At 50.4% G+C, this 15,336-nt stretch overlaps 2 protein-coding genes across 2 annotated transcripts in view; one reads left to right on the plus strand and one right to left on the minus strand.

Moving 5' to 3' along the window:
• The first annotated feature begins 1 nt into the window (after nt 1).
• On the plus strand, nt 2-7,470 carry DPCD (deleted in primary ciliary dyskinesia homolog (mouse)). The gene is made up of 6 exons (XM_068139500.1): nt 2-84; nt 326-406; nt 1,034-1,158; nt 1,977-2,110; nt 6,064-6,166; nt 7,271-7,470. Exons 1-6 carry the CDS (start codon nt 21-23, stop codon nt 7,373-7,375), a joined length of 612 nt encoding a protein of 203 aa, XP_067995601.1. The 5' UTR covers nt 2-20; the 3' UTR covers nt 7,376-7,470.
• A 2,579-nt stretch (nt 7,471-10,049) lies between these two features.
• Nucleotides 10,050-15,336, minus strand: part of FBXW4 (F-box and WD repeat domain containing 4) — a 66,986-nt gene continuing 61,699 nt past the window's right edge. The window contains exons 7-9 of the mRNA XM_068139499.1: nt 11,374-11,514; nt 11,084-11,225; nt 10,050-10,839 (exon numbers count right to left, since the gene is read on the minus strand). Coding sequence (XP_067995600.1) covers nt 10,723-10,839; nt 11,084-11,225; nt 11,374-11,514 — 400 coding nt within the window. The 3' untranslated portion in view covers nt 10,050-10,722. The remainder of the gene's footprint in view (nt 10,840-11,083; nt 11,226-11,373; nt 11,515-15,336) is intronic.

The raw sequence follows: 15,336 nt of genomic DNA on the forward strand, positions 1-15,336 counted from the left end.
GGCGACCGCGCCTGGCCGCCATGGCCCTGCCGAGCTGGCTGGAGCGGCTGCGGGCCGCCAGCAAGACAGCGCTGGTCCAGGACGGTAACCGCGGCGGCGAGGCGGGACGGCCCTCTCCGGCCCCCGCTCCGTGCTTTGGGGCGACTCTGCCGCGGGCGAGGGAAGGGAGCGCCCCTGGGAACGGCCCAGCATCCGGGAGGGACGGGGACCCGGCAAAGGACACTGGGCAATCAACCCGGGGACAGGGGCCCAGGCAGCGGGACAGAGCCGGAGACCCAGGGACGGGTATATTGCTATTTACCCTCACCACCTGCCTTGTCTCTAGGGGTAAGGAAGATCCACTACCTGTTCGAGGATGGGAAGGAGATGGCCGAAGAGTACGACGTGAAGACCGGTCAGTTAGTGAGTAAGTGGTGCTCTCAGCTGGCCCCCGGCAGACATGGGTTGGAGCAGAACCTCATACAGCAGCATGTCTGCACTCGCGGGACTGGGCTGTTGTTCCTGGTCAGGAACAAATCTCTCCTAGATAGTCTTCCCAGACTTACCTGCCCTCCAACAAGCATGCCTGTAGCTGAATGTTATAGGGATGTAAGTATGGTTCAGTTTCCACTTAGGTCTCTCAGACTTCCGTGGTGTAGCAGACCTTGCTTTAGCCCAGGATCTTTCCAGACAACTTAACTGTCACAGCAGGCTTGCATAGCCAGATATGAAGTCTGTAGCACGTGCTGGTGTGAAATATGCTTTTTTATGGCTTCTGCAACCACAAACAAGCAAGGTGGCTTTTGTCCAAACCCACATCAGCTGCAGCATGGCACCTGTGGCAATCCTATCATGGCTGGAGCTCAAAATAGCACAAAAGAGACACTTGGTACAGAATTTCTGACTTCAGAAATAAGCCAGCAAACAGATCCACTCATGCTGAAGTGGAAGTGACAGGAATTAATATGTGCATCTTTGTATCATCTCAGTGACAGTCATTTGCTGGAGTTCTTAAAGAGCAGAATAATGAAAATCCTTCTTTCCCCTTCCACAGGTAGAAAATGGCGAGAGAAGAACACCCTTGGAGGCTCTGGCAAGTGGCAGGTTGAAGTGGGAGAGCCAGTCTCACCGTTCCTGGGAACACTGGAATCAGAGCTCATAAAGGAAAGCAGGTCCAATGTATGTAAAGGTCTATAAGCACCACTGCACCTAAACTTACCTATTCTTGTGCTTACAGCAGAAGTTAAGAGCACAGATAACTCAAAGACCTAAGAGACAGCCTTAACGTGCCTAGGACTCAGCTCCAAATCATACCAAAGGTGCAGGGTCTGGGTAGAAGGGACAGTGTGGGTGCTTTGGGGATCTTCAGCCTATTTATAGTTTCTTTAAGTAGCAAAACTGTACTGCTGTGTTGGCCAACGGCTACTCTGGCTTCTGAAATAGTAGGCTGAAAGGAAAGCCAGTGCCAGGACAAGGCAGTGGATGGAAAGCGGAGGCAATGACAATGAATGGCTGACACAGGCACTGCTTAGCACACTGCTCCTTAACATAGCACAGTGTGTTTAATCTTCACATCTCACTAGCTGAGAGGCAGAGTCTCTCACCATCTTTTCTACAGACCTGAAACACAAGTATGGCCCTGCACAGCAAGTTGGGGCAGAGCCAAGACAATCCAGCAGGTCCCTAGGGTGGGCAGAGCTCAGTATTTAGCTGCCTGTGAGGAAGAGGCCCAGTTTTCTGTTAACCCTGTACTGTGAGACTCCCTTGTTGAACACTTTGAGCCTCCTACAAGCAGGGCAGGCAGTGCCCTGGGCAAAGGCAGAGCAGCCTCAGCTCTAGGAAAGCAATGCTCAGGCAGTTTGAGTTACTCCCTAGTTCTCCAGTATGAAAGAATAGCTAGGCCCAAGTGGAGCCTCTTAAGGCAGTAGAAGAAGAAGGGGACAGGGATGGATGGAATCTGCTGGTGTGGCCTTGCTAAAGGTACCTGTTTGCTGTAGCCTGTCTTCATGAGGAAGGATACCCTGAGCAGCTTCCAGTGGCGGATCCGTAACCTGCCCTACCCCAAGGAGGTTTACAGCGTCTCTGTGGAGAAGGAGCAGCGCTGCTGTGTCATCCGGACCACCAACAAGAAGTCAGTAAGGACAGCACTGCTGGTGCTGACAGTCCCTTGGGGTGTGCTGGCAGAGAGGGTAGGCTGGTGATTGCACAGGGAGATTGTCCTCTCTTGCCTTCTATCTCTAGTGTGCAGGGGCTGAGGGAACCTCACCTCACAGCTGCGTGTCTCCTGCTGCTGGATTTCCACTTCTAGCTGCCCCAGACACATTTAGAACCCCTCAAGCTCTGCAATAGCCTTTGCAAACTTATTTCATGGTTCCAGCAGCATGGTGTTTGCTGCTCTTTCCCTGATAAATGTCAGTCTCTTAGACAAATAAAGAGCCTTGCAGACCTTTCGAAGCTAGAGCATCCCACCTTCTCACTCTGACTCTCAGAATGCATGAAGCTGCAGGGTTCAAGAGGTACAGCAAAGCTGTGGGCATCCAGACAGGCAGGCCTCCCTCTCCTGTAGTCACAACGACAACGATGTCATCTGGCATCAGCAGAAAAAAAATACATAAAGGTAGACTGAATCTGAAAAGGAAACACCACAATATTCTGCCAAACCCAGTTTTGGGTGGGAGGGAAAAAAAATGCTTTTAAGCATCATCTTACACTGTGTCAGTATAAGATGCTTCTCTCATGGCATGAGACACACACTGTGCCCCAAACCATTGACAGCCTCAGTGAGATAAGCCAGGATGAGCAGTTGTGTTGGGAAGAGATAGCATGGAGCGAGTCTTAGGAGAACAATGGAGGATATTGGAAGATGAGTGAAAGCCACTTACAAACGGAGATAATGCACCAATATGGAAAGCTGGGCGTGCTGGTTTCTGCCTGCATTCCCTCTCCAGCATTGCTGCAGAACAGAGAAGGATAAAATCACGGCTGTTTCCCGATCCGCCCTTGCCCTCCCTCTTTAAGCCGCTCTTTGTGGCTGGCTGTAGGTGGTGCTGTTGGCAAAGAACTGCTCCACTTGGGCTGCTTTCAGATCGCAGAACCTGCACGTCCTCAGGCGAGGGTTTGCCCCATCAGAAGCCATGGCACGAGGAAGTTTGAGCTCTGCACATGAACAACCTGGATGGTCAAAAGCAAGAGGCAGCTAGAGGGCAGGAAAGGGGAGTCTACCCCATGAATGCAGCGAACAATGACAGTTCTAATACAGCAAGATGCTGGCTGGAATGCATGCAGAGGGATTTATAGAAGAGTGGTATTTCAGTAGGGAGACCTATGTAGCAAAGATAAATGAGGTTCCCACCAGCCACCAGTGGATATACAGGGAGCTAGGACAGGGAGGGAGTATGTGAGCCTAAGTCCAACCACATACTACCCCAGACAGGCTTATCTACTTCCAGCCCTACTAATAGTAGGGTGTTTGTGGGAGCTTCCTTGCCTGTGTAGGTCCTGTAAGGGTATAATGTACTGCTGAGACTTCACCTATGCCCTACCTGACCAAGATTTTTTGGTACCACTCTAAGGAAAACAGTAGGGTCCCCCAAAATCAAGTGACACCAATATGCTTGTAGGCTAATGTCAGATGAAGTCAAAGGACCTGACAGGGGCTCACAGCCTGCACATGAAAGTTAACAACTTTTAAAATTAACACTGGAAGTCACCTCACCGGGGACAAGAATGACTCTGCTGTCAATAGGGAGCAGGGACAGACTTCAGCAACAGAACACTTAGTACAGGCTCCAGGATATCTTGTATCATTTCTCCTGGGCCTTGGCCAGGGCAAGGCACCACTCAGCAATTAACTGCCAGATAGCAACAAAGCCATGGAGTCCACAGAGAGAATGCACATCACTACAGGAGAGAAAGGAAGCCTCGGAGCCTCTCCAGCCCTTGGAAGTCAGCCACGCTGCTTCTGAGCAAGAGAGCTGTGCTGACTGCCAGCCAGAGGCACAAGCAACAGGATGCGCTGCCAAGTCACTACTGAGTAGCTCGGCTCTAAATTCTCAGCATACCAGTAGCAGTTTTCCTTACAGGCTGACAGAAAGTGGGTTTCCAGTAGGAAAATAATAGAGGTGACTTCACACACACTGGATCTCGGGCCAGGACCCAGGCTCAGGGTGCAGTACTGCTCTTGACCATGTGGTGAGGGGCGAGAGCAGAGAATCTGCCTGCCTCAGCAGGGACAATCGCCCATCAACTACCTTCCCAGCCCAGACAGGAGCTCTTCACTTCCACCAGTCACTCCCGTTCCCTCTGGCCACGGCGAGGGCTGCTCAAGTGGGATTTGCTTAAAACCTCTTGCTTTAAAATAAATCCATTAAACTAAACTCTAAAAACAAACGCAGAAAGCCACCTCCCCAAACGCCAAACCTGATTCAATTATTGTAGCAAGAGGCAGTGGTAATATTAGGAGGAGAGGGGGGTGGCCAGGCAGATCTGGTTTCCTTTGATCTTGTCACAGATTTTAGTTTGAGGCCAGCCAAAGCCATTCTTCTCCCCTTCTCCTTAGTCCTGGGGCAGCAGAATACTGCTGTTTCATTGATGACTCCCAAGGCCCTTTGAAACAGTGGTTGTTTTTTTTCCTGTGTACTGCCTTTTTTTTTTTTCCCTCCTCCTTTTTCTTTTTTTTTTTTTTGTCTAATCGGTAAGAAGTTAACACTTCCTTAACATGTCTTTGTGTTCATCTAATCTCTGCTGTTTAACCTTTGACATCTCCCTTATTATCCATGTCTGCCACCTTTTCCAAATAGGACAGCAGTGACAACACAGAATGGTTTGAGCCCTGCGGTAACAAGCTGCGTACATTCCTCCCTCTGCACCAGGAGAGCCATTTGGCCTTTGTAGCTGTTTTCACCCTGGCTTGGAAAATAAACTGCAATTTGGGCAGAGGTAGCTAGAGAGGCCAAGCCTTACACACAGCTGGCTCAATGGAAAAGAAGCCTTCACAGCATGACAGCAGCCGCTGCCAGCTCTCGCTCTACTCTGGGCACCTTAGTACCAGCTACAGGCCAACTCCTTGGAGGGCATTGCCCATGAGAGTGCTGGAAGAGACTAAGAACCCAACCATGCTTATAGGCAGGCATAGGACCACCAACTAATGTTGGTGCAGCCCCAGAGAGAAGCAGCAGATGCAGGGCAAGCCATGCCAAGCAAGAAGGGCCTCGGGCAAATCACAGAATCACAGAAATGTAGACACAGGTCTACAAGGTTCTGGTCCTCAAGTCTTTGGAAATCTCTTAGCTGCCTAGACAGCTTACAACCATGCCAGTTCTGAGACATATCCCCTTTCATACTGAGCAAAGCACAAGGTTTGGTCAGTGAAGAGACACAGGCTGGATAAGGAGCTGGCAGAAACCTCTCTGTCCTCCACTTGCATGTGAGAGTGGATTGGGAGACTGGAATGGACATCAGGGGAGGAACAGCTAGGGTAGGTGGGAGTGCAGAGAACTATGGCCACCATGGAGAGGAGGCTGCAGAGCAGAGGCTCAGGTGGCTGTGGGCAGCTACACCTGCAGCTCTGTACCCAGGGATATGCTCGAGTGTCACCAAAGCAGGACATTATCTAGGAAGCACTGCAAGAAGCCAAGAAGATGGGTTCAGGAAGGATTGTAACACAAAATGGTGCATCACTCAGGAAACTAAGTTGCAGAGCACAAAAGCTTTCACAGCTCTTTTGCAAGAGCTAATGGGAACTGGTACTTAGTGGGAATGAAAGGCCATGAGCAGGGACAAAGACAAGGGATACCTCTTGGTATGACTGAGTAGTCTGTCTCTAACCAAGAGCAAGGTGGAGGGACCAAGCCTCCTTGCCTTTCAGGACCTTGCCAACTCTAACTTCCAGTTTGAAGGTTTGCGTCAAGTGCTTCTGACAGCCTGGGACCACTGGCAGGCACACAACATGGTAACCTGCCAACCCTGAGACTTCTGCTACCGTCTTCTCAGTCTTGTAGAACAACACTCCCCAGCCTAGCACTGCTGGTTGGGGAATAGGAACCACCCCATCTTCCTCATTTCTGTCTCCTCTCTCATTTGTAGGTACTACAAAAAGTTCTCTATTCCTGACCTGGACCGATACCAGCTCCCCTTGGACGCAGCTGCTCTCAGTTTCACCCATGCCAACAACACCCTGATCATCACGGTGAGCTCCTGGCCGCACAGAACAGCGCCTTGCCCTTCTCTTTACGTCCACAAAGAAGCCGCAATTCTGACACGTGGGGAAATGAGGCAGAGCAGGGAGATGTGCTGAGGGTCACTGATGACCCCCTTGCCCTCTCACACAGTCAGTGGGAGTTTCAGATTACACAGGGCATGCTGACACTAGCCAGGACGGCCCAGGCCACAGGAGGGGCCCTACTTGCCGCTCAAGGTGACTTAGCAAGTGGAAGAGTGTCTGTCATGCCCCATTTTCCATATATCCCCTCCCTCAGGCCTGAGCAAGCCTCTGCTCTCAGTGACAGCAAATTTCTCTTACCTTAGAACACAAGTCTTACAAGACCAAGCATCAGCTGCACTTAGAGGCCTCAGTCTTTAAAAAAAGTAAATAATAAAAGTTCACCTGTTGCTTTATGTCAGAGGACACATGGAAAGGACACTTCCATGCAAGAACCTTCCACACCAGGCACCTGTAGTAAGGAGCAGATGTTTTAGAGCAGCAGGTGTGTTTTTAAATGTGGAAGCCAGGTACCCAAAGAATCACCTCTGAAGGAAACCTCACAGTGGAGGTGGAGGTGCATGTGCAAGGGAAATAGGCCAAGAGGAGCACCTTGAGTCCTTCTGAGCTTGTTTGCTACAGGCCAAACCCTTGCCAAAACACATCTGCACCCAGCACTAAACTGCAGCTGGGTGAAGTAGGACAGAGGAACTGCAACTCTTATTTCTCTGTCTGCCTCCTAAAAAAATGCATATTATTTTTATATGTATGTATGACATGTGTGAGTGTACAGCCAGTGAGCATGCTGGGAAACTGGGGGACACAGCTTGCCAGGATATTCCAGTGGGGTTGGTGGAGGCCAAGACTCCCACTGGAAAGTTTTACCTGCACTATAAAAGACACTCCAGGTCTCAGCAGATGTCCCCAGTGTGACAGTATCACCTCTCCAAACAGGCCTTGGAGGCAGATGGTAACAGAAAGGCCATCCTTGGCAGGGGGCCCCCAGCTGTGCTGGTAGCACATGGTCCCAGCTGGTCTGCTTGGAGCAGAGGCTGAGCAGGAGTGCTAAGAGCATTCCTCTCTGTCCTACAGTACCAGAAACCAAAGGAGATCCTGGCTGCAGAAGAGCAGCTGCAGAAGGAGCTGAAGAAGATAAAGGTAGCTAACAGTGAAGATGGTGACTGCAAGACCCAGTAGGCAGTGGCTGCCAAGAGGCTGAAGTGGGGGCAGCTCTATGGCACAGCTTCCCAGTTATTTATTTTGCCCTTTCTAATAAAAATTAGTCCTGTTAATAGAGCCTGTTGGAGGAATCTTTGTGGGTTCAGGGAGACTGCAGGGTGGTCAGTTGCTTTACTGCTTGGGCTGCTGATTCACACATGTTTATGATCCTTCTATGAGTTGTGGGAGGCAGCAGCATGCCAAGGAGTTGCACCATATCCACAGCTAGCAGCTTTCTCCCCATCCTCTGTGAGCAGAAGAGACATGAAACCTGGATAATTCCCCATGGGAATTCCCTTTGTCTGGCACCATTGCTGAAGACAGTAACATGTGGAAAATAAGAACCCCTTCCCCACATCCCTTACCTGCCTGGGATGTGCTTGGAAGCAACTTCCTCCAGTGCTGTGCTGCAAAGTTCTCTGTGCTGTCAGCAGGACACCCTGGTGAACCTGGTACTGTGTGAACAGCATCCATGCTTAGACTTGCATGGGCACAGCCTCTGAAACAGGGTGAAGAGGAGGACACTCATCTGCTTCCTTACCACCAGCCATCTGCAACATGACATGCAGAGCACAGGAACGGAAATGCAGCTGCCTTCATTTGCATGAAGGGGAAAGTAGTGGCAGACAGGAGTAGCAGTAGAATGCTCCTTCCATGAGGGCATGAACGTGGCCCATCACAACCCTGGCTGCACAGACCACACTCCATACACCAAGACAAGCCCAGCAGTGCTGCTCTAGCAACCTGCCCTCCAGCAAGCAGTTGCCATCCCTGTGTCTATGTGTCCTTCCATCCCGGTTCATATTTGAACAAATCCTATCCAAGACCCCCCGTACTTTTAAGTGAGCTGGTCATGCTCTTCCAGCATAGCTCCCCTGATGAGGACTGCTCTGAAACCCCAGAAACTTCTTAGAACCTAGGTGGCATCTCCAGGCAGAGCCTCGCTGCTGGGTGGCTCTAGGACCCAGCTGCAGAGGCACCATTGACTGTCAGAGCTCAGCGAAAAGACAGTGCATCAGTCCCACTTGCAGCTTCCCCATTCCTCAATGTCACCTGAGATATGAGGCTGTACCTTTCTACACACCAGTACTGGCACCACCACCATGAGGTTGCAGCTTTGCTCCAGGCTTCAGCCAAGAAGAAACTAAAAGCATCAGCATAGACTGCAGAAGGAAAATGGCAGGACTGGCAGTGGCTACACTACAGGAGTCTCCTGCACCAGTGATACTTGTTCACCTGCTCAGCTGACATGCTCCTTCCTATTCTGGGGCCTTGCCCAAGTCCCAGTGCAATAAAGAACCTCTCCTCCCACCCCACAGTTACTCAGGTTCCTCTGCAGCCTCTCCCTGGGGAGACTACCAAAGACATTTAATATCTCCACCCCTCCTCCCAGTTTCATTAAAGGACCTGTAATACACCAGGACCTGAGAAAAACCAGTCCTCTTACACTCCCAAACTTTGCCAGCTTCCTCTCTCACTGGTCTTCTATCTCATGCCTAATGATATGTAGAGCCCAAAGTACTCCAAGCAATACAGCAACCCCTCAGTGTTACAAATAACCCAGAGGTCCCCCCAGATTCACTATCTTGGGCAAAAAGTCTTTGGGATCTATAGCTCTGACCTGATCAAAGATTGTTCCAGCCATGGCATCTTTTTTACAGCAGTAGGTCATTGTTTGGTGCACTTACACATCAACTCTGCTACTTATGCAAGGAAAACATACAGCATCATTGTCACTGCAAGAGAGTGGACAGCAACTGGGAACAAGTGGCAGGAGAAGAGACAGGCACAGATCAGGAACTGTGATAGGGAGTTGCACTGGAAAGATCCTTCTGGGAATGTGATCCTGCAGCAAAGCCATGCTTTGAGATTACTTTGCACCCTGAGCTGTTGTCTCACATCTGCTGGGAATGGAGGGCTCAATTCAAGCAAGCAAGGAGCTGGTTAATTCCACTCCCTCTCTGCTCAGGCAGGGGCTCTAGTAATTTGTTTTTGCATCACAAGGGAAGAGCAGTCTCTCAAGAGTGGAAATCAGCTATTGAGTTCTAACAAAGCACCATACTAGGTTCTCTGCCCTAGAAGTGCTCCCTGTCTGTAAGACAAAACCTCTCCTTTACCTATCCAAGACACCCAAACTTACAGCCAGGTTGTGTTCATGCACCTTCTTCCCCACAGAGGGCCATACCCCAGCCACTACTGCATTCACCCACAGCACGTTGATCCACAGACTTCCACATTCATCCAGACAGCCAAGAAAGCTGAAAGCTCAGGCTGTTCTGTAACCCAGCCTGGGTTCAGAAGGCTGGCACAAAAAGGAGCAGAGCCCTCCTGGTTGTGCCTAGAGGATCTTAGTAAATCACATCAAGGCCTTGAGGTTGCCCTAGTCCAGTTTTCAGCTTCATTATGCAGACAGCTGGTGAGCTGCAGATCTTACTTTTTGAATTCCTTGTTTGAAAAAGTGACAGGAGATCCAAGATCCCAGCAACTGCCTTCAGTGGACCAGTGTCACAGGCTCCAGCTAGAGAGAGAGATCTATTAGACATGTAGACAGCAGCTGAAAATAGGCCCAGCCTCCTCCACCCAGTCAGGCCTCTGCGATCAGTGGGTAAGATCACAGCCCCCTTGGAACTTGAAACAAAACCATAACACTCTCTTTTGTTTCCCTTCAGAGTTTTATTTAGCAAAACGCAAATGTTCAAGCCCTGCCAAGTGCACAGCCTGACCTGATGGCCAGCTTGGGGAGGCAAACACTGTAAGCAGGGCTGGCTCTGCCTTTAAGCTCAATTTTTGCTCTCATCTGTGAAGAACACCACCAGCGACTGTCAGGAGGGCAAGTGCAGGTGAAAGGTGGGCCCCACTCAAGGTACATTTCACCACATCAGTCCACCCCACACACAGTCTAGACTCGCCTCACATGGCTCAGAGCTTGACTGGTCTCAACCTGACCAGCACACACAGCTAACAGGGCACCCTGGCTTAACTTGCCCTTCAAACACTGTATCCACAACACCACAAATAAAATTAAAAAAAAGAAGAAAAAATAAAGGGAAAAAAGGGAGAAACCCCAGAAGTTAATAAAACAAAACCTGACTTGCACAAAATGAAAAGGCTAAAGGACAATTGGCCTGTATTTCCACCAACAGGCAGGTGAGGCTGAGAAAGTCAGGCCCTTTGTGCACTTGGAATTGTAGCTTTCTGGCAGGCAAAAAAATCCTTTGGAAGCCTTGGGGACCATTCTCACCTCTCCTGCCCTGCAATTCCCTGAGCCAAGTGTCAACTCTTTTGAATTTTTGAATTGGGGTGAGCAGAAGTAGCTGCGGTGCCCTTCATGGGGCTGTGAAGTCCAGGACACGCAGGGCTGATGCCAGGGCAACATACAGATGGGTGGTACTGAAACGGAGGCAGTAGACTGGGCTGCTGGTGGGTGAAGACAGGTGAAAGCTCTGCAAGAAAACAGGAGAGTAGCCTTTCAACGAAGAGGTCAACTCAAAGACCCCAACTGCTGTTACAGACCCAGAGGCCAAGATGCCTGAGCAAAGCAGGCTTTTCCCTACACATAGGTTCCCCATGCTGGGCTCACCTCAAAGGCAGCCTAGCAGCCCCTCTCTTTCTGAAGAGACACAGGCACTGTGCTGCCAGAGCACAGCTCCAAAGCTCTGCTGCTGCCTAGCTGCAGCCAGCCCTCACCTGCAGGCACCGGGTCTGCCGCTTGTCCCAGAGGCGCACCACGCCGTAGTAGGCGGAGCCGCTGGCCATCATGTAGTTCTTGTCGCTCCGAATGCAGTACAGGGCACTGTCATGGGGCTCTTCCCACTCCTGCACACACTTCCTGCAAGGGCAGCACAATCCACAGAGGGGCTGAGCTTCCACTCCTCCCCCACTGAGGCCCAATCCACCTGCAGGCGAGTCCCTAGACAGCGCAGTGGGAGAGCCCAGGAGCCTCGCACGAGGCCCAGGTGCCAGCAGGGTAGGCTCACCTGGTGCTGGCTCGTATGTCCCAGTAGCGGATGTAGGTGTCATACCCACAAGAAAGGAGAAGGGAGGGCGTTTCATAGAACATGTCAAGGACTCCAGCTCCACAGTGGAAGTCAGTGCCTAAACAGGTCAACAGCTGACCACTGCAAGGAAACACAATAGTGGAAGAGTCACTCAGAGCAAAGCACTTTTCCAATTCAGCTAGCCAGAGCACAGATGGTGTCACAGAAGTCTCCTAGACCTCATTTCTTAGATTTTACAGAATGCAAAAGTCAGCAGTTTCCCGCTCTCTGCCCCAGCTTCTGCAACTGGTGGGGCCACTGTCATAGAGGGTGACCAGCACAAGTCACAGCTGGGTGAGGAATAGGTACAGCTGATGCCTAACGGGATCATTTTCCGTGGGAGAAGGGACAGGTACTCTGAGTAATGGGGATTTGCTTCCAAGTATGACAATTCTCAATTCAGTCAAAGCCCAGCTGATCTGCAACAGCCACTTACCTGGTCAGTTCCATCAAGCTCCACGCACTACCCTTCAAATTACCAGAGTACTTCCCTGTATCTTTGATACACAGCTCAGACTGACAGACAAGTCATTCTCTCCTGACCCAGTCTGCCATGGCTGCTCTCCTCAAACCCCTCCAGTTACACTGCAAACAGCATATCTAGGGCTGAACATGACAGATCAAGTGCAAACACTCCAGGACTGTCTGGAGACAACTTTCCAAAAGCAAGCTGGGTTTTTTTTTTTGACTCCCTCCTCTTCTGACTCCTTATTTGCTGTGAAAGAGCATAAGCAAAATCTCCATGAAGCTCTAAGCCAGACACTTTGTGGCTCTATCATTCTGTTACTCGTTCATGCACAGAACCAGCATCTCACCAGGTGGATGGTGCCTGGGTAACACCTACCCTAACAAAGTGAAAGAATGAGCTTCAGCCCTTTTCCCAGGACATATGAAATAGCATCAGGCACAGGGCACAGCCCATCCCCAGTATCACTACACCTGCCTCAGCCACCAGCAATACCCAGCTATGGCAGACTCTTGGGAATGGAGGGGATAATCTGCCCAGATGCTTGAAGTGGCCACCTATGAGGGGTTTGGCCACCTGGTGAGGGGTTTGGAGCACAAGCCCTATGAGGAGAGGCTGAGGGAGCTGGGGTTGCTTAGCCTGGAGAAGAGGAAGCTCAGGGGAGACCTTATTGCCGTCTACAACTACCTGAAGGGAGGTAGTAGCCAGGTGGGGGTTGGTCTCTTCTCCCAGGCAACCAGCACCAGAACAAGAGGATACAGTCTCAAGCTGCACAGGGAAGGTTTAGGCTGGATGCTAGGAAGAAGTTCTTCATAGAAAGAGTGATTGGCTATTGGAATGTGCTGCCCAGGGAGGTGGTGGAGTCACCATCACGGGAGGTGTTTAGAAAGAGACTGGATGGGGTGCTTGGTGCCATGGTTTAGTTGATTAGATGGTGTTGGGTGATGGTTTGGACTCAATGATCTTGGAGGTCTTTTCCAACTTGGTTAATTCTAATTCTATTGCAAACCCTCCTTTTCTCCCTCCTCCTCCACACACCCTCTAAATCAGAAATGCTGGGCACAATAAACCTTGAGACACCTGCTTTTCAAATCCTGCTGCACAGCCACCCCTCTCCAACAGGCCCTTGGTTCTCAGGGACAATGAAGCGGTCCTGAAAGCCGATAGCACGGATCCCACAGTGGGGTCACTCCCAGCATCTCCCCCCATTATTTTGTTACTTTCTGCTCCTTGATCCAGCATCACACAGTTCTGAGGCACATCGCCAAATGCCTTAATTCTGTCTGTAATCTGGGCTAAAGCCCTCGTCGGGGGGATAAAGACCACACAAAAGGAGAAATAGAGTCCCGGGAGATGTTAAAACAAGTAAACACCTTTGTGTCAGGAGAGAGAAATCGCTGATAAAGCAGATTAGCGCCTCGAGCCCTGGTGTCCCCGGATCAGAAGGCGAGCCCTGGCCGATCTTTGCAGCCAGCACGCTTCTATGATCACAGAGCTGGCGGCGTGCTGGGGCCAGCCTGTTTCCCCACAGTCACTCTCCAAAGAGCAGATTATGTAGAATAACAATTTCTTTGTGGCTGTGTAATTCCCTCCATGACCGTGGCTGTGGGCAGCTACATTGGCCCTTGATGCCAGGCCCCTAGCAACCATTTAGAGAGGCCAACCAGCCCTAGCGATGGCCCCCCCGTGCAAACCTCTCGGACAAGCTTTAACATCAAGTGCATGAATTAATCCCCCCCAACACGAATCCAGGGGTGCTGGCTTATTGGACTTTGTGTTTCTCCAGGCAAGGGATGGAGGGGATTCCAGGCTTCAGCCCTTTGCAACCTTCTCGCAATACATTAACCCTTGGAAGGTTACTTGAAAACCAACCCAGCAGCAACTCTGCACCTGTGTGCAGGTTGAAAGGTTGAAGCACTCGCAATCTGAGCACTGGTTTGGCTGGGGCAGATGGGCCTTCAGCTTCCCCATGGAGTGAGACATGGATGGGCATCTCTGAGCTGCCTCTCCATGCACACAGATCGCTTCATCTGCAGTTCTGCAAAGCCAGTAGGGCAGATAGGCACACACATAACTCCTGTCAAGGGTTCCATAAAGCCTTTGTCCTATGAGTTGTGTGGACTGGAGCAGCAAGACATACAACAGAGGAATGAGAAGGAATGAGCTGCTCTGCCAAACAAGAAGTCTTGGACTACCTGTGAGATGCATAAGGGGCCAGACTGCTCAAACTTCAGAGCCCTCTCTTAGTCGCCCAGGCAGGAGCAGGGAGCTAATCCCAGGAGATGAGCCATCTCAGTGAGCTCTAGAGCAGCACCACCAGCTTGGAGCTCTCTCAATTTCTGCACACTACTGCTTTTTGTTTCACAGGGTAGCCCCTGGATTGGTGCTCTGAGCACATGTCACTTCAGAAGAGGAAACCAGGACAAGCATCTATGCATCGGCCTTGCAGACCAGTAGCACCTCTGGTGATATTTCCTGCTAAAACACCTTCAATATGTAAAGGACTAAGTGAGCTCAGGGAGAGAGAAACACTGTGCTGAGGAAAGGTAGCAGGATGCAAAAGCACTCTCTGGGACTAGCCCTCTTCATCCTCTCAGGTGACTAAAATGGGTTACAGCAGATCTCACAACCTCTCTGCTCCAAAGAAGCACCCATCACAGCCAGAGCAAGCCTGACCACACTAAAGATTATCTTCCATCTCTCAGATCAGACCTCAGTCTGCAGTGCTGTAAGATGGCAGAAATTTTTAATGGCAAATTGATGATATCTTCACATGAAAAATTTCAGCATTAAAGGGGTAGAGAGAGGAGAAACCAGAGAGTCTGAACTCCTGCTTTTGGAGCTTCCTGTGCAGAACTGACCACCACCCAGGTGCCTTGCTCTCAGTGTTTCTCTATGCCTTCACACCTCAGTGCAATGGTACCCAAGCATCCCAGCAGTCACAGCTGTCTTCCTCCCTCCACTTCCTAGCCTAGGCAACAAAAAATACAATAATAATTAAAAAAGCACCCAAACAAACAAACAAACAAACCCAACCTTTTATCTCTAGGCAGGAAAAGAGCACAAACACTTCTAAGTTACTGCAGCAAAGTAAACCTTGCTTGATTGGTTTGTTAACCAGTTCAACTCTCCTGCACCAAGAACAGGTCAGCTAAAGCATCTTTTGAGTGGGAGGCCCAGCCCCTGCATCCAGCAGCAGTCCTTCAGCAGTTACAGAACAACACGTTAGCTGCTATAGCAAAGCTCTTACAATCTGACACCAGGGGCAAACCATATTGTGCTGGGCACACAAACCAAAAGCCCTAAGCCTTCTGGCACAGACACATTGAAATTCATAAAGATGCAGAACATGATGAATATTTCCCCCACTTTTCAGCAGCTTAAGGTGCCTGTGGACCAGCTACCACTATGCCAGGCTAGATCCACATCATTGCAGC

This window comes from Melanerpes formicivorus, unplaced genomic scaffold (assembly GCF_026170545.1).
Source record: "Melanerpes formicivorus ecotype bairdi unplaced genomic scaffold, bMelFor1.0.p_v2 SCAF_6, whole genome shotgun sequence".
Classification (NCBI taxonomy): Eukaryota; Metazoa; Chordata; class Aves; order Piciformes; family Picidae; genus Melanerpes; species Melanerpes formicivorus.